This window comes from Chinchilla lanigera, unplaced genomic scaffold (genome assembly GCF_000276665.1).
Source record: "Chinchilla lanigera isolate Chin_1 unplaced genomic scaffold, ChiLan1.0 scaffold00141, whole genome shotgun sequence".
NCBI classification, from domain to species: Eukaryota; Metazoa; Chordata; class Mammalia; order Rodentia; family Chinchillidae; genus Chinchilla; species Chinchilla lanigera.
Window position 1 is genome coordinate 756,700 of NW_004955542.1, and position 26,454 is coordinate 783,153.

A 26,454-nucleotide genomic window follows, 5' to 3' on the forward strand; every position below is an offset into this window, starting at 1 on the left:
GGGGGGCGGGCGCCGGCGCCGCCGGGGAAACAGGCGGGCGGGGCTCCCTTCCCCTCCCCGAGCCCGAGACCCCGGGACTCGTTCCCTCCGGAAAGACCCGCCGCCCGGGGACAGCGTGCACGCGGCTGGAGACTACGCGGGGAGCCGGGTAACAGGTGTGGCCCCGCGGCGCGGGCGGGGGCTGCGCGGCCTCGGGGTCTGGGCTGGGACTGGCCGCATCCCGGGCGCCCGGCTCGGGTGACAGGAGGAACGCGGGTAGCGAGCACCCTCGCAGCCCCCTTTAGGCCTCCTTCAGCCCAGCCGCCCCCCAAACCAGGGCGCCGCCCTCCCGCTGGCGGTGGGCCGGACAGCACGCGCGCGGGCGAGGGTCTGGGCGCTGCTGGGCGCGGAGTGGGGGTGGGGGAGAAGGGGGCAGGGCTGGAGGGGACCGGAGGGGGAGGGGATGCCAAGTCATGGGCCTGCCGGGCGCGAGCGCGACGTCGCCCGCGCGGACTCGATGCGCGCCCTCGCCCTGGTCCCCAGGATCAGGGTCTTTCTCGAAGGCTGGGGACGCTTCGCCGGCAGCCATCCCTTCTGTGGGTTCCGCATTGCTGGGATTAAAGGGCTGCAGGGACATCGGATTGGGTCACGGGGCTGCGGAGAAGGAGGTGCGCAGCGCAAGTCCCTCCACGCGCAGGGCTGGTCCCGGCCCAACCCGGGGACAGCACGGTCACGCGGAGGCCTAGCGAGAGGTCCCCCCTGCGACGCCCGGAGCCTTAGGGCAGCCGGGGTCCGGGGCTGGCTGCACCTGCGGCGGCCATCTTGCAGGTGTGGCTGGCGTGGGGTGGCGGTGGTCGGATGCGGGCAGGTGTGGAGCGGGTCTCAGGTCTGCATTTGCTCTGCAGCAACACCATCTTTAGGGGTGTCCTGCTTTTGGTGGTTGGGGTAGAGGTCCAGGGCTCCTTGGACGGAGCGATGCTGAAGGTCACCCTCCCGGGTAGGTCCGGGCAGGGTGCACAAGAGCAGCTGCCTCCAGCTGCGGTGGATCCAGTGAAGGGCAGTCTGTCTCCTCCCAGGGGCCACAGGGCGGAGGGCCTGAGAGATGCCTGCCGCGAGTCCCCCTCCCCCGGGAACGCCTGTCCCTGCCCTGCCGGGCAGCCCATAGACAGTCCCACTTGGGGCCCCCAGGCTGTGTCTGCTCAGATCCTGAGCTGGGCGCCAGGGAGTCAGGCCAAGCCCTGGCCACTGAGCAGAGGGCCCCTCAGCGCGGCAGTGCCCCTCCTGTCTCCCGTCAACAACCCCGTCGTCGTCGTCGTCATCTGAGTCTCCAGAAGTAGGGCGGGGCGGGGCCGCTCCAGTGGGCAGGAGGCAAATGGAGCTTCGGGGCCTCAGGGGAAGGTCTTTGTGGGGAGCGGGGGTCTCCATCACACAGCCCCAGCCGGACCAGGCGACCTGGGCGTGGCAGCGGAGCAGGGCAGGTTGGGGAGGTCAGCACCACCCGGAGGTCAGCACCACCAGGTTGGGGTGTGCAGAGGCATTGCCAGCGTCCAGAACTACCCTGGCATTAGGCTTGAGGGGCCCAGGCCAGCCAAGCCCTGGGACCTGAGACTGTGCCACCCATGTAAGGGCAGGACAGGCCTGAGTGGCCACCTGAGTGGCGTGTGGCAGACCCCGCCCCTGAACCGCTAGAGCAGGGCAGGAGGAATGTGTGGGGGCTGGCAGTCTCCAGAAGTGCTCTGAGGAGCTGCTGCATTGAGTGCTCCCAGGCCGAGGGCAGCACCCACCACCCCGGTGGCAGGAGGGGCTCAGTGTGTCACCCTTACCCCCACTAGCCCTACCAGGAGCATGTCTGAGTACTACGATGGTGGTGGACCCCGCTGCCCACCGGTTGTCTGCTCATGGGCCCAGCCTGAGAAAGGAGAGCTTGGATGCCGGGGCCTATACCCTTAGGCTTTAGTGTCAGTGCCTGGGGCAGGGGTAGGAAGGGACGGGGGAATCCCAGCTAAACCCGATCCCACTGGCCTAAGGCCTGCTGGACCCTCATCTCCCAGTGCCCTGGTCCCCCAGTGCCTTGGTAGGCAAGAAAAGGTGGGGTAAACCTGGCCTGCCATCCTACAGATGGGAACACTGCAGGCACATCAAGGTCAGCGACTGAGGCTGAGTCTCCTGACCTCCCCCAGAGTCCCCCCAGCCCGCCACTCTGTGTGGGCCCAGCTCTCTGCAGGGATGCTGGAGAGTGACTGGGGTGAGGGAGTCAGGGAGGAGGGGCAGCTCCCCCTCTGGGAAGCCTCCTGCCTCTGGACTTCACTCCTGTGGGAAAACCATGTGGTCCTGGCACAGGCCTCCAGCCGAGCAGCCCCAGCTCAGATTTCAGGTCTCGCCCACCCAGGCCTCTTGTCCGGCCTCTCCCCCTCCCCCCCTTTGTCCCAGGTGGGGGCTGAGCAGAACGCCCATGTACACACACATTCTTGTACACAGCTGCACACACACCTCACTCATACACACAGAAGTCTGTGTGCCCCGAGCTGGTCCTTGCCCCTCCTCGGAACACTATCTACCCAACCCCCGTAGCAGCCTGCTGACCCTCACCCCTGACCTCGGTGCCTTTGCCAGGGAGCCTACTGGATGCTGCCCCACGAGGGCTCACCCATCTGCACTAGGTGTGGAGGAGGGACTGGAGGGAGACAGTGGACGTTTCTTGGGTGTACACTGCATCATGCCCTTGGTGTGCACCCATTATTTGATGCTCCCGGTGTTGCTGTATTTCAGACGGAGAGACTGAGGCTCCTGAGGAGCTGTGTGACTCCTGAGCCGGGACTGGGTTCTCTCCCTACTGCCTCCAACTCCAAAGATGTTGCTCTCCTGCCCCCGCCCACCGCACATGCCCCGTTCATCTGGTACAGCGGTGCCTGCGCAGTGGACTCTGGACACTGCTTCAGGGCTGGGCCAGTTTGAGTTAGGTATCGCTGTGCCAGCTGTGGCAGCCTAGAGCCTCTCGTTCCTGAGGCTGGCTGGGCAGGAGCTGCCCCTTGGTCTCACATGGTCTCCTCGTGGGGCAGGTGGCCTGCACTCAGTGGGAGGCAGGTGGGGCCCAGGGCGAGGGTCCGGACTCTGCCTACCTGGGCCCTGCCAGGAACCCCTGGAGGGCTGCAGCTGCCTTCCACAGGGTCGCCAGTTCCAGCCTGGATGGCGAGGGGAGGGCTGACGGGTGGGGCTGGGCAGTGGGCTGCTCGGCTGCTTTGTGTCTCTTGGTCCTCACTAGCCACCAGCTGCTGGGGCCAGTGCCACCATGGCTGCAGATGGAGGATAAGCAGCAGGCCAGGCCTGGCATGACAAGCCACGACCCCACGGTCTTTGAGCCAGCTCTGTGCCCCAGCAGGACTTACTCGGTGGTGCTTTCCTCTCCCCAGAGTTTGGCTGTCCTTTTTATATGGGATGGGCTTCTTTTGCCCTCACCTTCCCTGTATCTGCCCACCCGCTCCTTCCTGAGGTCCTTTCTCCAGCAGCTGCCTCTTTCTGTCCAGGCCTGGTGCTCTACGACTTCCTGCCTCCCTGTCCTGGCAGCCGCTCACCACAGCCCTGGCCTGGGGTCTGTTTCTTGGACCTCAGGGCTGCTTGTTTCCTGGGTTCCTGTCTTGTTTTGCTGGAGCACATCCTCGTGTGCCTCCTTGGAAAGGCTGGGTCGGGCGTGTGTGACAGCGTGGTGCGTGGTGCTCATGACGGGAGGGTGTGTCCAGCCCTCCTCTCAGGGAATCATTGTTTCAGCACTGGATCTCCATCAGCTTCTGCACCCAGCGGCTTGCAGGAGTCTTCGCCAGCAGCTCGCCTTTCTGGAACCTTCCTTTCCCCTGGGTTCTTCTCGTGTGTGGGGCTGCATCTCAGTGTAGATTTTTGCTTTCAGTGGTGCTCAGTGGGCATTGGTGAGATGGGTTCTTTTACCAGTTCATAATTCTCTTCCCTTTCATTTTTCTGGTTTTTTCCTCAAATTCTTGGACTGGGCTTCTGTGTTGCTGCCTTTTCCTTTGCACGTTCTGTTTTCTCGTCTGTGTTCTATGTTCTGGACATGTTAGGGCTTCATTTCTGCGTCTTTGCTTGGAATTGCTATTTTTTCTGTCTCTAACTCTCCACTGTCTTTGATCCTGACTTTCCCTCTGCGTAGCTCTCTGTTCCTGTTTAGGAGCTTGGTGTGGTCTGCAAGCGCTGGGCGTTCTGTCTGCCCTCTGAGCTGCTGTCGTGGTTTCTCACTTGCTGTGGGACCCGGGTTGCCATTTTGGCTGGTTTGCTCTGGCCTTCATTCTGCAGTGTCTGCTCTTCTAGGGCCCCGGGGGACCACAGGTGGAGGGGTGTTGTGCTGAGGCTGTTTTTCCTTGAGGGAGTTCTGGTGGGGTCCGAGTGTGGGACCCAGCCTCCTGACCCCAGGGTTTTCCTCTGTATCCATGGAGAGACCTTGCTGCCTGGGCTCCCGGCCACCCTGGCCTCTCTGAGGGTGGATGGTGGGATGGGCGAGGTTTCTGCTAACCCCAGTCCTTGGCTGGCCTGTTCTGGATCCCGTGGGTGCCCAAGGCTGGGCCTCTGCCACAACAGCGCCACAGCAGCTGAGGTCCTGGGGGCGCCCCTCCACGCCTCACCTTCCATGCAGGGAGTGATGCTGCGAGCTCTGCCCTTCATTTTGTGAGATGTCGGGGTGACCAATGAGCCCAGTGGCCACCTGCCGAGGGGACCCTCCTCACATTTTCTGGGGGCCTAGAGGTGCAGCCTGGCCTGGATTTGCCACCCTACACAAGAAGAACCTGCCCTGGTTTTTGTTTCTTTTTTTCTTCGGTCAGCTGTTGGGAGGCGCTGCTGAGGAAGCCCCCCGCCAGCGCACTGTTCCGCGCTGTGCGTGCACAGGAGGCCTCGATCTCACGGGAGGCTGGCAGGGCCTCAGGGTGAAGCCAGAGGCGGGAGCCCTGTGTGATTCCCTGCTGGGGGCGCTCTCCCTGGTGGGTGCGCCTCCGCTGGCCCTCTGGCTAGCATACCTGGAGCGTCCTCTGCCTCGGTCTTAGTGCTGCTTCTGTTGCTCTAGCACTGCACCTGAGGTGGGGTGACCTACACAGAGTAGAGATTTCTTTGGCTCGTCAGCCCTGGACTGGGTGCCCAAGGGCCTGGCGCCAGCGTCTTCATGGCTCTGAGGGCCTCGAGCACCACCTTCACTGGGTCAGTTGTCTGTGGGACAGTGAGTGTGCCAGAGAGGGCTCGCCTCCGTGACGGGGGTGTGGCCATCGTAGCCCTTAGCTCATGGGTGCCTGCAGGGGCTGACGAGTTCCCTCAGAACCCAGGCACCCCAAGTTCCCACCTCTCAGATGCATTAGCATGTAGTAGCGAGGCCAAGTCTCCAGCACCAGCACCTGAGTCTGGGGCTGTATTTGTCCATGACAGGGTTCTCTGCCTCTGCTTTGGCAGTTGCCCCCGGCCCACTTTCCACAGAGGCATGGCTGACCCTTGTCCATCCTCTCTCATCTGCCCCACATGGACACAAAACCTGGAGGCCCGAGGGCTGAAGTGAATCCCAAGGGCTGCCTGGCCATGTCTGTGGTGACCCACGCAACATGACTCACAGCTGTGCCTGTGTCCTTCCCATGTGAGGGCTCCCACCCCTCCTCTGCCTCCTCCCAGGGACCCAGCTCCATGTCCTCACGGTGCCATCTCAGCCCCTGCGTCTGCTCTGCCCTCCTCCTGTCCGGGTTCTCAGAGGTGCATCCTGGGTCTTCTCACCCTCAAACCCAGGACCCTCTGAGTCCCCACTGCAGGCCTCTCGTGGCTTGGACCCTCCAACAGTGCTGCCATCTCCCCTTGGCCCTGTGCTCTGGCTGGAGCCCCCCCACCCCTGCCACCTTCCAGGGCACTCCCCTTCGGCAGGTGGTGTGGCCTGCAGCGACCCAGAGCCACCTTCGGGGCTCCGCTCTCCAGACCCCAGGGCCCTTGGGTGGTGGGCTTCTTGCTCCTCTTCACAGCAGGACTTCTTGAGCACAGTGCACTTCTTAGCATGGGTCGTGCTGGGATGCACAAGCAGCCATGCACCTGCTGTCTGCCTTAGAAACAAAGCATTTCCAACCTGCTCCTTGCCCGGCAGCCACAGAGTGTGCCCTGTTCTGGAGCCTGTTCATGCCCTGGGGCGCAGCTCTCGTGATCTCACCTCACCTAGGCTGCAGAGGTGGTCGGGCCTCTGTGCTGCCTCCTGTCTGATTGACCCTGGGCCTCACCGTTGTGAGAGGTTGTGCGGTCAGGCTGGCTCTGGTCCCATTCATTGCCCCCGTGTCTGACGCTATCCACCGGGGGTGTTTCTGCTGGGTGCCTTGTGTGCACCTGCTGTGTCATCTGCTGGGATTTGTGAGGTCCCCACCAGGAAGCACACAGCTCTGTTCCTTCCTTGCACAATGCACTGCGCCCCATGAGAACAGACAGCAAGCAGGTTACTATCCAGCCTCTCATTGGTGGTGATGCTGCCCTTTGCTGTGTTTCTCCTTGGGATGCTGGCTTTCTAGGTGCACTGTAGCTGGGCTCTACAGTTGGTGGATCACCCCATTTTCAAAGAGGCCACACTTGTCCACTGCCCAAGGTCACTTGGAAAAGTTTCTGTAGGTGCAGTGGCAGCCACTTGGGAAGCTGAGGCAGGAGGTCTGTGGAGCCTATGAGTTTGAGATCAGCCTGGGGGAAGGTGTGAGACCTGTTTGACTTCAGTTGCGATCTAAGTCTGGTTTTAAAACATGTTTTCCTGCTGTCTTTACGGGTGTGTTGTCCTCTCATGTAACTCGCCCGTTCATAACCCATTTTCCTTTGGTGTTTTCAGACATTTTAATTTTTATCCCTTGCTGGTACCATGTGTCTCAGTTGTTTTCTCCAGGGGACACTGCACCTGGGCCCCAGGCTGCCTTGGTGCCCATGCCTTCTGCCCTGGCACCTCCTGTGGGGTGGGAAACCCTTCCTTGGGTGGCATGAGCATGTCACCCTTCTTTACTTTCTCACATGGAGATCCTTAGTTCTAAGTGGTTTTGATATAAAAAGGGGTCCAGTTCTGTGTTTTCCCGTGTGGCTGGCCAGCTGCCACCATGGTCCTCACTGATTTCACAACCAGTCTGACCAGAGGTCATAGGGCTGTGCTGGTAGGGCTGCTTCTGGTGTCCCCTCTGTCACATGGGCAGCTCCCTGTCACTGCTGCAGTCCCCTCAGGCTTGTCCTTCTCATCTACAGGAATGTGTTCCAAGACCCCACTGTGTCCCTGAAACCACAGGTAGTGCCCAACACTGTCTACATCCTAAGTGTAACTAAGATGAAGTTTAACTTATAAATTGCAGTAAGAGATTAACAACAATAATTACTAGTAAAATAGAGCTGTTATAACAATACACTGTAATGAAATTTACTAAAACTTAGAATTTTCGATTAGTACTTTTGCACCTCCGTTGACCCCAGGGAGGCAAACTCACAGGTTGCTGTTACACATCCCTGTTACCGTTACGCGTCCTGTTACTGCTGCACCTTTTGTTGCTGCAAAGCTCCTGGTGAGCTTTGAGAGGGAGAGCTGAAAGGTGTCTACCACCTCCCAGTCGTGCCCCAGGCTGGAGACCTGCCTCTGGGGACATTTCAGGTCCTGACGTAGCACCGGTGGTAGTGGAACTGCTACAGGGTCTAAGGATGAGCTGGTGTGTGGCCCTTGCCCTGTTGTCCTTCAGACTGGTTCCTGCAGTCCTCAGTGTCCTGTTCTTTGCAGTATGGTTTTAGAAGTAGTTTGTCAAATTCCACAAAAGGACTCAAGATGCCATTTGAAATTACATTGAGTGTTTGGATTAATTTGGGAGAAAAAAATCAGCATTTTTAAGGTAATTGAGATTTCTTTTTCTGTGAACCAGTCATAATTCTTCATTTAGCTAGATTTCTTACGTTTTTGGTAAAAATTTAAATTTTTCTTCATAATACTCACGTGTATCTTTTGTGGTAGTTATTGATAGGTACTTATAGTCGGGGCCATTATTTTAGGTGGTATCTTCACACACCTTGCAGTTCTCTACCCCAGGTGTCTGGCGATGTAATTGATCTTTAGCAGCCTCACTGAGCCTTTCTGCTGGCTCAAGAACTTGTGGAGGGATCTTGCTTTTCCATGTCGATGAACAGCCGGTTCAGCAGTGAAGACAGTTTGATGTCTCCCTTCCGACTCGTCCTGTATCATTTGTTACAGGTTTTTTCCCACCTGACCAGTCTGGCTGTAATAAGCAGATAGTGTGGGCTTATTCCCCAATTTAAAGGAAAGGTTCCTACAGCGCCTTGAAGTGTAGTATCTGTGGGGCTGTAGTATGTAGTTACAGCGAGGTTAAAATTAATTTTCTTTCATGCTAGTTTTTTTTTTTTTTTTTTTTTTTTGCTTGCTCAGAGTCTTATCATAAGTAGGTCTTGAAAATTACAGACTCCTAAGTATCTATGTATCTATGAGGCCCTCCTGTTTTCTCCTTTACCCCAGTGCACGGAGGGAGCCTCACATAACAGTTGCCCTAATGTTAAGCTACACTGATGTCCCTGGTATGAGTCTCTGCATTGTCCTTTTTATTTATTACTGTCTTTTTTTGCTGACCTCTTTGGACTTTTATGTCTGTACTCATCAGTGCAACTGATCTATAATCTTGAATTTTACTTGTTTAATTTGTGGCCAGAGTTATATTAGTCTCCGTGAATGAGTCAGGGATACATTCTTCCATATTCTCTTAAGGAGTTTGTATGGGGTAAGAATTATTATTTTTAAATATGTGGTAGAATTCACCTACAAAGAGTGTTCAGATCTGCTGCCTACAGTGGACCCTGGATTTACAACCAGCCTCACATACGAACAAGTTGGGTTACAACCGGAATTTAGGTTTAACTCATGACCAAAGTCTTGAGTTACTGCCCAATGCTGGCCGCTTGTGCAGTCATAAACAAAGACTTGCAATACCAGCAAAACATATGTAAGCGTCAGTCTGTGTGTGCTTGTGGACATGATTTTGGTCAGTGATTTCACTATGATTATTGCTATCAAAGTGGCCCCCCCAAAAAACTAGAAAAAAAGCTATGGAAGGAAGAGAAGGTCAAGAAAGCAATCACAATGGAAAAGAACAGTGTTAAAGCAAAGACAGAAACAGACAATGTTAGACCAGCTCTTACTGCTGAGGGGCTGAGGCCTGGTGAGCCAGAAGCCGTTCCTAGAGGGCTGCAGACTCTCCCCAGGAGAGAAGGGACCCCAGACAGCCAGGTTCCTGATGTTCCTATGGAAGGGGACTCCCCACCCAAACAGTAACCGCCTTCCGCTTTGTCCTGCCTTCCTGAGAGCCGAGATGTCACCTTGAATGGTGCGTACAGCATGAAATTGTTGTTTCTGGTAAACTGGACACAGTTGATAATTTTTTGGTGAGTACTCTAGGAAAATCATTGTGGTATCTGGTAAATTATGCACATTATACAACCCTTTCTATTATAGAAAGGTTGGTTACGGGGTGCCTTGGGAGGTTCAGAATACATTATGGGCATTTCCATTATTTCTTATGGGAAAAATAGTCTTGACTTACAACCAACTTGAGTTATAGCCAACCTTCGGGAACAAATTGAGTTTGCAAGTCAAGGGTCCATTGTATTTTGTTGTTTCATTTTTAATTTAAATTTTTTTTTCTAGTGCTGTAGGATGGTTCATGTCTCTGCTGATTGGTTTTCCCTCTGGTTATGGGTCTCATTTTCCTGGTTCTTGGCAAGTCTAGTAATTTTGATTGGATGCTGGTGTGGTTTTTATCTTGCTGAGTGTCTGAATTATTTATGCTTCCGTTAGAGCATGTTGGCTTGTTCTGCTGCCAATTGGCTTCCTTGAGGACCAGTTTGCTTGGGCAGGGCCTGTTTGTAGCTTAGCTAGTGCTGGTCTACAGTAGACTTCCTCCAGGGACGGTGAGGTCACTTGCCTGAGACGGGGCTGCTCTTGGCCTCACTGACTCAAAGGTGGAGGTGTCGCGTGGACTCTTCTTCCTGGCTGGTTACATCCCAAGTGCTTCCTTGCTGTGTGTGCATGTAGGGAATTGTTCAGCTCCCAGCAGCCCAGGCTTTCTGTGTCTGGGTCACATGGGCATGGATGATATCTTACTTTTCTCTTGTGCTGAGACAAAATACCCAACACCCAGGATTAAAGGAGGAAAGGTTTATTTAGCTCAGTTTGTGGAGGTTTTGGTCCATAATGGCTCCAAGGCAGAGTGGCACTCTGCAGAGGAGCAACAGTTCAGGGCTGCGGAAGACAGCAAAAGCAACAAGAGCAAAAAGGGAGGGGTGTGAAAGAAGACACTTTTCAGTCCCTTACATTGTATGCAGGCTACTCGCTGCAGGGCGGGTGTAGCACTCACACCCGTAATCCCCTAGACAGTGAATCAGTCACAAACTCTAGATTCAACCACCTCTGAAAGGTAGATCCATGACTGCACGAGGCTTTGGGGGGCACCCAGACACAAACGATAATGGGCGAGTACCCAGCAAGCCTCGGGGTGCCACGTGCAAATTTCTAGGGTTCTGCTGAGCATCTCTTTCCTTCCCAGACCTCTGACTTGCCTTTCACCTGCCTCGGCCCACCCAGCTTGTGCTTTCCCTCTTCTCGCTTGGCCCTGCCTCCCTGTGCTGCAGACGGAAGCTGCCCCAGGCAGATGTGGGTTTCACAGGGCTCCCCGTTGGGTCTCGGTCTTGGTCCAGTGTATGGCGTCTGCAACCGTTACCACACGTGCCGCCCACCTCTGGCTTTGCTTCTTGTGAGGAGTTAAGTCTGCCATCCTGGCTGCAAGTGACGGCCACTTTGGTTTCAATAGTCATATTTCATGGCCATTTAGTAAGCATTTTTACATTTCTATTGGGTTTCTTTGCACTTGTAAGTTTAATTCTTAAATTTATAAATACATGGGTTAGTTCTTTTTAATTAAGCTTTACTTGTTTTCAAATTACATGATCCATTTAATACAGAATTTTGAAAATTACTGGTTTTTGCTTTATGGCCTAGTCCATGGTAGGTATTGTAAATGCTCCAACAGTGTTGGGAAGAATGTTTAATTTTCCTGGACAAAATCTATGTATATGGGTTAGTTCATGATTAGGATGCTGGTCACACTTTTATGTTCTCTTTAATTATTTGCCTGCTGGGTTCATCCATTAGTCAACTGTGTATAAAATCCCTGCCATGATAAATTAATGGATTCCTCCTTACATGGCACTAAACCTTGGTTTTGTATTTTTACCCTCTTAGTTGTCTGGGATCATTTTGCATATTTCCCAGTTCATTAATTCTGTATTTTAAACTTTAAGTAATTCCATGTTAATTTCTAAAAGTTCTACATAGTTCTCTTTTGTGTTTTACCCCATTATTTTCCACTCCTGCTTGTGTCTGGAGATGTTTACGCTTTCTTATTTTATGTTACTCATTTTTTGTGGTGCTTGGGATGGAACCAGGGCCTCTTGCATACTAGGGAAGTTTCTCCATCCCAGTGTACTGATGTATAATCTGTACCTGGTATTTTCGGCACCTGAAATCCTGGAGGATGTAAATGTTTGTTTCCTCCTTCCCTCACTTCCCTCCTGTCTTCGTGACCCTGGCTCCTGGTGAGCTGCTTCTCCATTTCTTGGCAATGTTTGACTGTGGGCTCATGTTAGATGGAGCTTCATCCGTGGAACGCTTGGGGACCTGGGAAGATGAAATCCTTCCTTGCAAGAAGGACGGGTGGTTGCTCTTGCTAGGTGCTTTGGGTGCTGGCTCCTGTGAACTCCTGAGCTGATTTCCCCAGCTTGGATTGTGTAGATCATGCTACACACAATGTGGCCTCCAGCTTGTGGCCACAAAATCCCTGTGTCTGGGTCACACGGGCTTGGACGAGTTCTAGGCAAGGCTAAGGGCACTGCTTTTCTGCCAGCTGGAACTGAGTGTCATTCAGACCAATTCCCTGTGCCCTTGAGGGCACGTGGGTTCCCCAGCCTTCTATCCCACTGAGCTTTTGGCTTGGGAAGACAGCTGTCTTGGAGGCCGACCCTCCGCCGCATGGGTGACACGGAGTGCATGCTGTCACTTCCACACTGGCTACCACTTCAGCTCAGCTCTTTCTTTCTCCTCATTCTCTTGCGTCTGAGGTTTCAGTGCCAGGAGTGGGGTTTCCCACTCATTCTTCTTCTTCTCTCTGTTGGGAAACATTAATTGTAATGAGAAAACTTAATTTTTTCTGCATGCTCCCTAGTTTTGTCAAAATGAGTTCATATTCATATGAGTTCTTATTTATTTTATCTGAACTGTTTAGTAATAGCATTAAAATAATTCTTTTGGGGTTAATATGAACACAGTATAGAAGAATCAAATAATTTACAAATGTTATTTAGGAAATCAGCAGTTTTTTCTCCCAAGCCTCAATATATTTCAGCTCTCCTAGTTGTTTTTTTAAATGTAGCTCTCTCTTACTAAGCCATGTGCCTATTCTTGAATTCTTGTCTTACATATCACATAAATAGAATTCGTTTTTTTTGTACTGGGAATCAAACTCAGGGCCTTGTGCTCGGCAGGCAGGTGCTGCACCACTGAGCTACAGGTGCACCACTCGGCAGGCAGGTGCTGCACCACTGAGCCTGTAAAATTCTGAAGTATTTATTTTTCCCATGTCATGTTTGTGAGATACATCCATTTACCTCTTTCTCTCCTGAAATGCCACTGAAATAAAAATGAAGGCAAATAAGCTGAGGAGCTTACCCTTCCGCAAGGGTGAGAGAACAGGCGAGGACACACAACTGTGTTTGGAAACTGGGAAGTGGGGCTGGTGTGATGAGCAGGTTCACAGAGCTGAATTCTGGGTCCTTTTGAAAGTCACCTTCAGGACCCCTGACCACAGCCTCTGAGGGATGCTGGGGTCTGACTCACCTGGGAGTGATGTGAGCCCCCCAATATCCAGCTGAAGTATTTTGTAGGCATTTTTTTTAAAAATTGAAATCATATTGAGTATCTTTTCCAACCACAATACAACAAAACTAGGAATCAATAAAAATATTTTGGAAATCATTTAAGTACATGGCAATTAAACAACATACTTGTGAGCAACCAGTGGACAAAGAAGTCAAATAAGACTTTTAAAATTTATTGAAACAAATGAAAATGGAGACACAGCATACTCAAACTTAGGGGAAACAGAGCAGTACTAAGAGGGTTGATAGCAGTCAACACTTATGTCAGAAAAATGGAAAGATCTCAAATAACCTACTGCTGCACTTCAGGGAATCAGAAAAACAAGAGAAACCAAACTCAAAATTGGAAGGAAAGAAATAAGACCCAAGTAAATAAAACAGAGATAGAAAGATGACATAGCTGACACCACAGAACCACAAAGAATCACTAGAGATCATCATGATCAATTATACGCCAAGACATTTGATAACATAGGGGAAATTCCTGGACAAATACACCTCACAGATTGAATCATGAAGAAATGGTAAACCTTGATAGACTGATAACAAATACCGAGATTGAATCAGTAATAAAAGTCTCCCCTCAAAGAAAAGCTCAGGAGCAGATGGCTTTGCTGCTGAGTTCTACCAAATATTTTAAAAAGTACAGCCAAGTCTCCTTAAATAATTCCAAAAATACAAGAGGAAGAAATTTTTAAACATTCTTCGAGGTCAGCATTACTCTGATTAAAACACATACACATACCCCTAAATAAAGAAAGCAATCCCAATTATAGCTACCACCCCCCCAATCTAGGAATAGAAGTGAAAGAGCTTTATAATAAAAATTATAAAACCTTGATGAAAGAATTTAAAGGGCATCTGTAGTCATTGATTGGGAGAGTCAACATTGTTAAAATGTCAGGACCTCCCAAAGTGGTCTACAGTTCAGTGAAATCTCTATCCAAATACCAATGACCGTCTTCACTAGAAAAACAACACTAAAATAAAAATGAAACTGTAAAAAATGACTCCAAAATGCCAAAGCCGTCTTGAGCAAAAAGAACTGGGGATAGATCGGCACTGCCTGGCTGACGTGTGTCTTGCAAAGCTGTTGCAGGAAACAAAGAGGCGCCGGCATATTTGGAGACGTAGACCAGCAGAACAGAATACACAGCCCAGACGCAAATCCACGCACTCTGCAGCCAACTGGTGTTTGCCGAAGATGCTAGAAACATGGTGGGGAAGCGACAGTCTTTTCAGTAAAGACTGCTGGGAAACTGGCTATCTACATGGAAAAGAACGAAACAAGACTCACACCCTGTACAAAAACCAAGGCGAAGCGGATTGAAGACGCGTGTGAGACCTGAAGCTGTGGAGGTCAAGGGCGATGACGTGGGGAATGCTTCGGGACTTTGGAATGGGCAACGGTTTCTTTTGGAGAAGATTCCAAAAGCATAGAAAACAAAAGCGAAATTGGCAAATGGCATTACATTAACATAAATGGCTTCCACACAGCAGCAGAAGAAATAGGCAGCCAGTGTGAACAGCCTACCTATAGAGTGGGAGAACATACCTGCAGGCTCTACATCTGACGGGGCTGATATGGAAAGTATATAAAAACTCCAAGAACTTAGTAGCAGAACACGAACAGTTCAATTAAAAAATGAGCAGTAGACCTAAATAGACACTCTCCAAAAGAGGGTGTATACACGGTCAACAGGCACACAGAAAACAGACACCACAAATGCTCAGCGCCGCTGGCCATCAGGGACATGCAGATCGGAACCGCAGTGAAACGTCGCCTCATCCCGCTGAGACTGGCGGGGATCAGAAAGACAGAAGGTAACAAGTGCTGAAGGAAAGAGAAGCTCAGTGCACTGCTGGTAGGAATGTGAAGGACTGCAGCGACTGGAACCCAGGAGTGCAGTGTGGCGAGCCTTTTAGAGCTTTCGGTGTTCGCAGCCTGCTGTGGCACATGCGCCATGCGTTTGCCACCACTGCTGTAGAGGTTCCTCAAAAATTAAGAAAAAAACCATATAATTCTACTACTGTCCTGGATGTGTGTGCAAGGAAATGAAATTTGTTGAGAAGTGTGCATTCTCGTGTCCACTGCCACACTGTTCACAATGGCCAAGAAGTGGGAACAGCCTAGGTGTCCAGCAGCTGATGGATGGATAAGGAAAATGTGGCATATACACACGGCAGAATACTATTCAGCCACAAAAAAGAATGAAATCTTGTTATAGTGAAGTGAGGTACAGAGAGATAAACACTGCATGGCCTCACTCATTTGCCGAACCCAGACTGATCTCATAGCATTTGAGAGCAGCAGAATGAAGGTGACTAGGAGCTAGGATGAGGGGTGGGAACAATGCACGAATGGGTACTGAATTACAGTCAGAAGCGAGAAGTGGTGTTGTGCTATTTTATAGTAGGGGGAGTGTAGCTGGCAGTGTGCATTGCAAAAAGCTAGAAGGAAGGATTTTGAAAGTTTTTGCCATAAATGATAAATGTTGGAGGTGATTGAAAAGAGGTGATTGAAAAATGCAGTTAATTTTTAGGTTAAAAAATTTATCACAGTAAAATATGTCTCACCATTACTTCTCCTTAAAATCTCCCCCTACACCTTTGAACATGCTCATCCTGTCATTCTTGCCACTTTCTGACGCAGTTCTGGAAGTACTCTTTCGCAAATGTCTTCGCGAGGTGTAATCCATGATACAGTGAGTGCTGCTGCTGAGTGCCCCCTAATGGAAAGGCGGCTCATAAAAACATGACATTGTCCTCGGCCACCTTAGTCGCTGGGTCTGGCACTGAGCAACTTTTGGCTCCTCCCTCTCCTTGAGAGGGAGACACTGTGAATCCCCGCAGGACACTGAGGCAGCCGGTTAAAGAAGAGACTCACGGAGCTGCTCCAGAAAGCGGCAGGAACAGTGGGATAAGTGTGTTTGAGGAAGAGGGAGGGTTTGAAGGGGCTTAATGGAAATATGTCTTTTACTATAATAAAATCTAACACACACCGTATTTTAATAACACCTCACAAGTTAATTTCATTTAAACATTGCACGGTGTATCAAAATATCACATTACCTATCAAGATGTACAATTTCTATGTTTTATGTGTCAAATAAGATTAATTAAAAATAGTAAAACTTGAAGGAAAAAAATCTCATCTGACAATTGTAATATTTGCCTTGGAGGTTATAGGCCGTATTGAGTTAGGCTTTTATGTGCAGTCTTTATTTTCCACTGAGCTTTTCATATTCTGTTTTTTCTCCTTTGTTGCCATCTATTGGATTAATGAAAGATAAACAATTTCTTATACTTTACTAGCTGTACATTACTTTCCTCCCTGTTGAGCTGTTGCCATAGCAATTACAGCACGTCCCTGACTGTCTCAGGTAAATGTGTGCAGACCCACTGGCCCATTCATGGTGAGGCCTTGTGTGCTTGTCCTTGGCATTGCCATTTCTGTTGAGAGGTCCCCTGAAGGGCGTGTGTGGGTTTAATTCTGTTGTTTCTTGCATCTGTGGTTCTCAGCAGCCTTACTGTGACAAGTCTCCTCGGTGTGGGTTTGTGTCCAACCTGTGCTGTGTTTGCAGGGCTTCTTGAACCTGGTGCTTTGACATGATCCATGCAGCTTTTAGCAGTTCGTGTCATTCTCCCAAGATGCTGCCTCTCTGCTGTCTTGGTCCATTCAGGCTGCTTTTTAAAACGTCGGAGGCTGGTAGCCTTTTAAAAATCCGACCGATTTCTCCCAGTTCCAGGGGCCGGAGGTCAGGCCCAGGCAGGCTCAGTGTCGAGATCACGGTGGCCCTCTCCTGCTGTGTCCTCACGTGGTGGTGGTGGACCCTCATTCCAGTCACGAGGCCCCCCTCTTGACTTAATCACCCACAGGGGCACTGTCTCCCAATGCCATGGCTTTGGCATGAGGATCTGGGAGCGACACAGACATTCACACCATCAAATCCCCATCCCTCTCCTTTCCACTTCGGATCCCAGCTGTGTGCTCGTTGGACTGCGGCACCGTGTCCCTTCTTTCTCTGACTCCGGCTTCTGTGGTGTCCGTTATTTTTTTCTCTGCTTACTTTTTGTTTTTGCAGCGCCGGGGTTTGAGCCCAGGTCTGGCGCTGAGCTGCGTGCCAGCACGCTCTCTGTGCTGACCTTCCGTGCCTGTTCTCCGCTCCCCACCTCTGCCTTCAGCCCTGTCTGATCTCCTCAAGTCTCAGTGTCCATTGTCAAGTGTTTTTCAGTTCTAGACTTTCCACTGGATTCTTTTATAGCTACTGATCCTCTGGCAAAGTTCCCCATTCGCCACATTTTCCTCGTGTTGTGGGTGTAGTGGTTGTGAGAACTTTAGAGTGGGCGTCTGGTTGCTCTTCGGGCTTGCAGATCCGGCCGCCATGTCCTGGTCTGCGTGTGGGCTTCCCTGGAGAACCGAAGCTCCTGTCTGCTTCTGTGGCTCCTGACACTGTGGGACCCTGGGGGCTTTCAGAGGCTCCTGCTCGGCTTGTAGAATCCTGCGCCTCATCCCGTCTGTCCTTGCTCAGCGTGTGGCACATGTCTGAGGGACGAGCGGCCATTTCTTCCCTTAGCGCCCGCCTCTCATGCTTGATTCTCCCCAGCAGGCTCTGCAGGTCCCTCAGCAACGGCCTGTGCCTGAGAAGACTGCAGATCCCGGCCTTGTGCCTGGAATGCAGATGCTGGGAGGGGTGCTGAGGAATGCTGCCTCCACCAGCAACCCTGTTCTGCTCTCGCCTGGGGTCCGCCTACTCCAGAGGTTCTGATTCCTGCAGGCTGGGTTACCCTTCAGCCAGTTTCCTTGGCCTCAGCCTGCCGCCACCCACCCGTCCACCCCCCGGGCCTGAGGTCCTTCCCTCTGCCAGCTTCCGTTAGCCTCTGCTGTCCTCTCTGCTGAACAGAGCCGCCTGTGTGTTCCTGCAGCGCTGTTAGGAGAGAGTTCGTGCTTTCTCTGCAGCGTGGAGTAGTCACTTGTCCTGCACCAGCCCAACCCAGTCCCCCAGCACCCTTCACAGTGTTTGTATGCTTACATGTGTGTGTGTCTGGCTGTGGACGTGCCCCAGCTCTGTGGAGTGGGTGTCATTTCTGGGCGTTGGTGGACCTTGGTGCCCCGGAGGCCTGTACTCTCCGGAGGGGCTGTCAGTGGAGGGGAATCCTGTCCAGGTCTGGGGGCTCTCTGGGGTTCTAGGGGGCTGGGCTCTGGCCCACAGGGCCTAGAATTGAGGTGGTCCAGGCCGGGCCAGTGCTATGCTCCTCATGCCTTGGTCCTGGCTCAGACCTGTGCTATGGTCACAGATGGGGCAGGGACACAGGGGCGGGGCCCTTTCAGAGTTCCCCGAGGGTGGCCGCAGTGGTGGAGCGTGTGAGGCAGGACTGTGTGGACTCCCAGTGTGCGAGGGGCTTCCGAGCCCACCCTTTGCCTTTGCTCTAGTGGATGCCTCTGCACTGGGGAACTCAGCACACACTAGACGGCAGTAGTGATGCCCTGGGAGTCCCGCTGCAGGCTGGGTGGAGTGAACGCTGTTTGCAGGAGGTCTGGCTACTGCTGCACCTCACACCCTCTGCCCGGAGCCTCGTCCTTCAGACTCCAGGGTCCTGGTAAAGCAGCTACTGTGCTCACCCTGCAGCTGGCCAGAGAGACCCCCAAAGAGGCTGCTGCTGTGTAGTTTAGGAGCGAGTTTTTAGCAGCCTTCCCCAGTCCTGGGACCCAGGAGGCAGAATCCCCTGGGGGCAGTCAGCCTTGCCCTGCTGTTCCAAGTTTAGAGACCGGGGCTGGTGTCACACAACTGAGGGACACAGGTCCCTGACGCATGGCTCCCCGAGTTCCCTGGTTTGCGGTTGCTGTGCTGGGCCACTGGTGTAGAGGCCCCCGACGGCCACCCCAGGCCTGTGTCATGGAGGACGCCACTTCCTGAGGGTCTGCTCGGGCTAGAGGCTCAGCTCGGCAAGGTCACCCACATAGCACCAGTTGCCTGCTGTTTCTGTGCCAGGCTCACTGAGTGCTTCTCTTTCTCCCTGGGCTCTGTGCTGGTGAAAGTCGCCACCTCTCACCGGCCAGCCCCCCTCCTGGTGGGCTGATCACCTGAGCGTGTCTCTGGGTGGGCTTAGAGGGAGCAGAGACGTCCACTGCATGGTTCAGCCAGCAGCGAGGCTCCCACGCATCCTCTGGCTGCTGCTTCTAATTCCTGGTTCCCTTTCTCCAAAGGTGTCTTCTGTTCTTGTTGGAGCTCCGGCCATCACTGGGAGTGACCGACCGAGGCCGCAGAGATGGCCGGGGCCTCGGTGAAGGTGGCGGTGCGCGTCCGCCCCTTCAATTCCCGGGAGATGAGCCGAGACTCCAAGTGCATCATCCAGATGTCGGGCAGCACCACCAGTGAGTACCAGGGACCCAGGTGGCCATCAGCTGCTCCCTCTGCCCTGTGCCCACTGGCCAGGCACTCCACCTGGCACGGGCCTGAGAGCCCTGAGCCCTCTGTGCGCACGCGCTGCGTGAGTCCTGGGGCTGTAGATCACTTGAAAGCACCCGCTTCTCAGAGTGCCGAGGGCCAGAAGTCAGGAGTCAGGCCTGGTGGCCACACTGCGCGTCTCCGCTGCTGTCTGTGTCTTCGTTTCCACGTGGCCTCCCTGCGAGGGCCCTGGGTTCCACCTGAATCCAGGACAGCCTCATGTTAACAACTGACCACAGCTTTTGTTTTGTTTTGCTTTTGTGGTACTAGAGATCAAACCAAGGGCCTTTGCCCTGAGCTACGTCCCCAGCCTTCTTTTCATTTTTTATTTTGAGACAGAGTCTTGCTAAGTTGTCACTACACTTAAACTTGCAATCCTCCTACCTCAGCCTCTGAGAGAGCTGGGATTACAGACATGAGCCACCATGCTTGGTTTGACTCCATCTTTAAATACCTGTGTGCAGATAGGCCACACTCTGAGATCCTGGGAGTGCGGCTGTGAGCAGACGCTGTCTAACTCAGAGCACACAGTTCCTGCACCCGCTTTCCCCCTTGCCCGTTCCTTCTCTGTGCTTCTCCTTCTGAGCCTCCCGGACCTCTGATCTGCAGGAGTCCTGGCCCAACGTGAGGGTCAAGACCAAGAAGGGAGGATGGCAATGTCCAGTGGCCAAGGAGACAGGCCTGCCCCCGCCCCCTGCCCAGGGTCTCCTGAGCAGTGGGATTTGCCTGCCAGGTGTGGGAGAAAGGAGCCGGCTTCTGCGCCTCCCCTACTCTGTCTTCCACTAGACAAGGGCTTTACTAACTTGTAGCAGGCAGCCAGTGTGGCGGTCGGCTCGCAAGGTGCGCATGCCAGGGAGCCCAGTGGCCCCTCTGTGCCCACTCCCTGTTCCTCCCACCATGGGGAGCTGCTGGCCTGGCTCCTGACAGCATGGTGGCTCAAGCCTGCTTTGCAGTCCTGCACAAATTCGTCCCACATCTGGGCTGCCCGTGCCGGCAGATGTCTGCAGTGATGCTCGCAGCCCATGTCTTGGGGTGAGGACCAGCTGCCACCTCGGTGTGTGGCTGGCTGGGCTCAGTACACACCTGGGTCTTGTGTTGCTGTCACCCGTGCTGCAGTAGCAAGTGGTCAGCCCCATCGCCTGGTCCTGGGGCATGGGAGGACGGCAGGGCCTAGCCACTGCCAGCTTTGCACAGCCTCCTAGCCTGTGGCCTTGGACTTGCACAGGCTGCCTAGAACAGGGCCTTCTGCTCTGCAAGCAGGGCTGCCTGGATGTCACCCATGCCTACTGAGGACCAGTGTGTGTATGGAGGAGCCATGAGGCACCTCAAGGTCCCATAGTTCTGAAACCTCACTCTCCCTGAGAAGCCCCAGACCCCACCACCTTGAGCTGGCTGGGGTGCCATGGCGGGTGCTCCTGCTGCAGACCCAGGGCTGGCCTGGGTGTCAGCAGTGGCCGCACATGCCTTTCCTCTCTGCAGCCCATGCCTTTGCTTACAGAAGGGCAAACTTTGGCACTTCTAGAAGCCCATCCTTAGCTCTGGGTGCTGGCTGGTGACGGGCCCCAGCCACACCAGAGAATCAGCCCAGTGGTGGGGCCGCTTGTGCCCAGCTCTCTTGCTGGCACCCTTGGCTGGTGCCCTTGGTTTCCCTACCTGTGCTTCAGGTTCCCCCCTGACTGGCACTTCTGAGGCCTTGGCCACACAGGGGAACCCTGGGGTTGAGGGTGCCTCTGTCCCCAGCTCTGCTGTGCTGTGCAGGGGGGACCTGGGGCCTGGGTGCTGGCTAGTAGGGTCACGGCCAGGGCTGGATCCACCCCATGCTCAGCCCCACCCAAGGTGCAAGGAGCTGGGTCACCACAGCAGGGAGATGTCGCTGTCACAAACCGAGTGGCTGAAGAGGACAGAAGCTGTGGCCCCATGGCCTAGAGCCCAGGGTGGAGCCCGGTGCCTCCAGAGCAGATGGGGGTCTCTCAGGGTCTGGTGGCTGAAGTCTGAGGCCCAGGGGCTGCAGGCTCCACTGCTGGTGAGGCCCTGTCGCAGCCTGCACGTGGCAACGTCTGTCTGCCTGCGTCCTTGCATGGTTGGGTGCTCTGGTCTCTTCCATGTCCTGTTAACCCACAGTCCCCATGGGGGCCCCACCCTCATGGCGTCTTCCAACGCGGTCACTCCCAAGGTCCTCCCTCTGGATACCACCTCCAGGGAGTCCTGAGGGCCATGGCCATGTCCTCTGGGCTCCGTTGCCAGGCAGCAGCCCTCCCACCCCCCGCTCTGTGTGCTCCTGCTGCAGGGCCCGTTCAGACTCTGGGAATGTTGCTGAGTCAAGTGCATTTCCCGCCGGTGCACAATGCCCGTCCGGCCCCCGCGTCCTCCTCTCTGGGTGGCCGTCCTTTCCACTGAGTGGCCGTCCTGTGCAGGCCCCTTTGTGTGTCTTGCCCTGGAAGGCCCCCAGCTCTGAGCATGGCAGGGCCAGAGCAGGAAGGGGCGGGGGCCTTGGAGTGTGGCCTGTTGAGTGGCCCCTCACTCCTGAACTTTAGCTGGGGGCTGTGGTGAGGGAAGCACCCCCAGAGGACCCCACCGCGCAGAGCCACCGTCTCTGGGGGAAGCAGGCTGTCTGTCCCCCAGGCCTTTGCAGGCCCCGAGGGTGGGAGGTACAGAGGTCCAGACCTGGAGAGTGCTGGGTTCCAGTGTGGCCTGGGGGAGGCCATTTCCTCTCTGGAGCTTGGGACCCCGTCTGTAATGACTGAGGGTGTTGTCAGTCACCCGCAGAACCCCCAAGTTGGGATTGGGAAGGGGTCAGGCAGGTGCCAGGCCCGAGGGACTGCCGGGTGGGTGCTAGGGAAATTCTCCCCACAGGCCCCTTGCAGCGTGAACCGGCAACCCCTCCATGCTCAGCTTGGATCACCTGCGGGAGGGCCTGCCTCAGTTTCAAGAATGAGCTGGTCAGAATCAGCTGGCGATTCTGCAGGGCTCTGTGGCCCAGTCTGGCGATGGCCTTGGGCACCCCAACCATGCAAGGACTCAGGCAGACTGAGAACTCAGGCAGCAGAGTCCTCCACAAAGAGAGAGGGGCAGAGGCAATCACCCCCCGCCGGAAGCATAGCTCTGGTCCCCTCCTACTTGGGTGTTGGGCTTGCCTGGAGCCAGAGACCTCCTGGGACCTGGCTTCTTGCACAGAGTGGGGACTCTGGCTGGCTGGGTCCTGGCTCAGTGCTAACCACCTTGCCTGTGTCCCCTCCCACAGCCATCGTCAACCCCAAGCAGCCCAAGGAGACGCCCAAGAGCTTCAGCTTCGACTACTCCTACTGGTCACACACCTCGGTGAGCCAGGGCTGGGGGCAGGCAGGCTGGCGGTGTGGACACCTGCCCAGCCCAGTCCACTGGGCGGCCCTCCCGAGTCCTGGGCCTCTGTGAGCCACACAGCTCCCTCTGAGCAGGGTGTCACCTGGAGCTGACACACATGCTGCCAGGGTGGGGTGTGTGTCCACTTGCCCCACACCCCAAACTCAGAAAAGCCCACAGCTGAGCCCAGGGGATGCCCCTCCCACCGACATCCAGTGCCCACCAGGCCCTTGCCCTGCCTGCCTCTCTGGGGGTCCTTCTAAAATCCCCAGCACTGCCCATCGAATTCCCACAACACCGCACATCTCCGAGCACCTAACCCCCACTTCTGGTTCCATCCAGTCTGACCCCCTCCCAGGGTGACCCTGCTTAGGGCCAGGCAGGCCTCTGCCTAAAGTGTCCCTTGCCCTCAAGTCAGCGTCTGGACGCCATTGCCCGGCTCGTGGGGGCCCTGGGCCTCTGGGCCTCCTCTCTAGCCCCGCGCTTGTCATCCCTGCCACGGACACCCTAGCTGGCTCCCCCGCCCATCCCAGCTGCTCCCCACCCTTCACTTGTGACCCACAAGGCCCTCCCCAGGCAGGGCTGGGGTGGCGGGCTCCTCTCCACACTGCTGTGCAGCCAGCTGGGCCCTGAGGCCCCAGCCCAGGCTCCAGAGCCGGAGGGTGGGGGGCGGGCAGCCACGCCTGGGGTGCACACAGCCTCCTGCAGCCGCGTCTCTTCCGCCCTCAGCCCGAGGACATCAACTACGCCTCGCAGAAGCAGGTGTACCGCGACATCGGGGAGGAGATGCTGCAGCATGCCTTCGAGGGCTACAACGTGTGCATCTTTGCCTATGGGCAGACGGGCGCCGGCAAGTCCTACACCATGATGGGCAAGCAGGAGAAGGACCAGCAGGGCATCATCCCCCAGGCATGTGGCAGAGCATGGTGGGAGGGCATCATCCCCAGGCACGCGGCGGAGCATGGTGGGAGGCGGCCGTGTGGCCGAGTACGGGGGCCGTTGCAGGGGAGCAGGCCCTGCACAGGGTGGCTCAGTTCTCTGAGGGGCTGGAATGGGAAGTTGAGTCAGGGACCCGGGACAGCCCACCACGGAGTCACATGCAGCTCCTGGGCTGCCGCTGGGGTCCGCCCGCCCCACCCCCACCTGGCAGGTTTCTACACCCCAGCACGGAACCTGTCTGAAGAAGGAAGAACGTGGGGTCCCATGGGACGGTGCCCCAGCCCTCACGCAGATAAGGACAGGGTCACAGCAGATGACCTATAGAAAAGGTCATGTGCCAGCGGGACCAGGGTTAGCAGATCCAGTCCCTGGCTGCAGCCCCTCCGGGCACCTTTGTGTGGCATCTGCACTGTGAAAATCTGACAGGGGCCTGGGGGCCCACAGTGCCACAGGGGCAAGGCTGCAGGTGGCCCCGGCCCTCACTCGCTGACTGTGTGCCCTAACCTTGCAGCTCTGTGAAGACCTCTTCTCTCGGATCAATGACACGACCAATGACAACATGTCCTACTCTGTGGAGGTGGGTCTCCTGCCCCATCTCTGCCCTAGCCAGTCGGTCCCTCACACAGCCTCACGAGGCCAGCTGGACTCCAAGACTCACAGGGCAACTGGGCTGGCCTGGGCTGAGCACCTATCCTGTGCCCAGCACGCCTCTGAGCTGTGGGGCCTGGGGTGACCACGGGGCAGGTACTGCTGGGTGTGACCGAGGGGAGGGCCAGCCAGGGGCATGCACTGACACCCACACTCACATGGCTCACACCACAGGCTGGGCCCTCAGTACCCCCAGCCCACTGCCAGCCTTGTGCCACGGGGCGTCCCTGATGGCCCCCTGCCCCATAGGTCAGCTACATGGAGATCTACTGCGAGCGTGTCCGTGACCTCCTGAACCCCAAAAACAAAGGCAACCTGCGCGTGAGGGAGCACCCCTTGCTGGGGCCCTATGTGGAGGACCTCTCCAAGCTGGCTGTCACTTCCTACAATGACATCCAGGACCTCATGGACTCAGGGAACAAGGCCAGGTGCGTGGGGGCGACTCGCCAGCCCTCCAGTCTCCACTGGCCTTGTTGTTGGGGTGTCTGTGGGTCTCCTGATGGCTCTGGTGGTCTCCTGAGGAAGTGTGGGCCTGAGACATGAGGCCAGGAGGGCATTGCCACGCTGAGAGGCCTTGGGACCCTGTGCCGGGACCACTGTCACTGCTGTCAGAGCTGCTCCTCCGAGGGGCATGGCCTCTGGCTAAGGGGTGAAGTGGGGTCAGCAGCAGCTGCCTCCTGTGGAGCCCCTCTCTGCCCCCAAGGGCAAGGGATCTTCGGGGCCCAGGGCCCAGGGATGTGTGGAGTGGACTCACAGGGAAGTGTCCATTGCCTGGGGCTGCCCACCATAGGCAATCCACCTCCTTTGCCACCACTGCCTGGGTCTCTTTCTTAGGGTGCTCTGGTTGTCATGGCAACAGCTGTCCCCCTCTGTGCCGGGCAGGGGCTCCAGGGAGGGTGAGGCGATTGTCCGTGCTGCCCTGAGCAGTGCTTGTGGAGGGTCCTGAACTCCGTGGCAGCGCGTGCGCATTCTCCCTGGCATGGCCTCTGGAAGCTCCTGCAAGTCTCTGCTACCCTCTGTGCCCGGGCAGGCACTGGGTCGCACACACAGTGGACTGAGTCTTGGGGAAATTGCTCTGAAGACCCTGGCAGGTTAGGCAGCGTTGGGACCAGCCCAGGCTCCTCAGGCAGCCTTTGGGCTCTGCCCCTCACACGACCACGCTACTGACCCAAGTCACCTGCAGGCTGAGGACCTCAGTGGTGGGCGGGCAGGGGCCGCGCTGGTGGAGAAGGCACAGCCATCCCTAGGCCAGGCAGAGCAGCCCCGTGGGCCAGAGCTCTGAGGCCTGGTGACCTGGTTCATGAGTTGGCGTCACCAGCGACCCTGGTGCTGACCGCGGGACAAGCACTGACCTCGGGTGGCTTCCCGTCCAGGACCGTGGCGGCCACAAACATGAATGAGACCAGCAGTCGCTCCCACGCCGTCTTCAACATCATCTTCACCCAGAAGCGCCACGACGCGGAGACCGACATCACCACGGAGAAGGTAAGCTGGCGCTGCAGCGGCCCTGAGGGTGGCCAGGCTGGGCGGGAGTGTGACTGGGAAAGGACGGCGAAACAGACGCCCGCTCCTGGGGGGTGGTGCCGCCATCCCAGCCCTGCACCAGGCTGTGGGGGTGACCAGACCTGTGGTGACCAGACCTGGGCTCCGGCCCCTCTGCCTCCTGCCGGTGGAGGTGGAGGTTACAGGCTGTGTTTTGAGCACCCTGCATGCCGCAGGCCTGGGACAAGGTGCAGCACAGGCGTGTGGCAGGTCGTGTGAGTGCCCTCAGGAGACGTCCCTGGGCCCCTGGTGCAGGCTGGCAGGGCAGCAGTCTCCGCCCTCACTGGGGCCTCGCACTGGGCATAGGACCTCTGGTGGACGCTGGTGTCTCCAGGTACAAAGATGCCCTGTGCTGGAGGGCACCACCCTTCTGAATCTGCCCACATGCCTTGACATGCTCCGTGGATAGGGCAGGGCTTTTCTGCCCACAGGCCAGGCTGTGGGCTCCCAAAGGGGGAGCTCGGGGCACTGAGCCATTTGTGTATGGCTGTGCCTCTCTGTCCCGTGGGCCAGGGGTGATGGGGGTCATGCTGTCCTCTCAGCCGCCTTCCAGGTTGGGAGCTCCTCTCGGGGCTAGATGAGGTCTACGTCAGGCCCT

General features: G+C 55.5%; 1 protein-coding gene across 11 annotated transcripts in view; it reads left to right on the plus strand.

Moving 5' to 3' along the window:
• Window positions 1–134: 134 nt before the first annotated feature.
• The window catches only part of Kif1a (kinesin family member 1A), a 75,972-nt gene continuing 49,652 nt past the window's right edge, over window positions 135–26,454 (plus strand). For 8 of the 11 annotated variants that reach the window (XM_005411149.2, XM_013508118.1, XM_013508119.1 and 5 more), the window contains exons 1-7: window positions 135–155; window positions 19,148–19,315; window positions 22,630–22,706; window positions 23,457–23,636; window positions 24,178–24,243; window positions 24,564–24,742; window positions 25,688–25,799. In XM_005411149.2, coding sequence (XP_005411206.1) covers window positions 19,210–19,315; window positions 22,630–22,706; window positions 23,457–23,636; window positions 24,178–24,243; window positions 24,564–24,742; window positions 25,688–25,799 — 720 coding nt within the window. In that variant the 5' untranslated portion in view covers window positions 135–155; window positions 19,148–19,209. The remainder of the gene's footprint in view (window positions 156–19,147; window positions 19,316–22,629; window positions 22,707–23,456; window positions 23,637–24,177; window positions 24,244–24,563; window positions 24,743–25,687; window positions 25,800–26,454) is intronic. The other 3 variants (XM_005411151.2, XM_013508124.1, XM_005411152.2) reach the window with 1 other exon arrangement.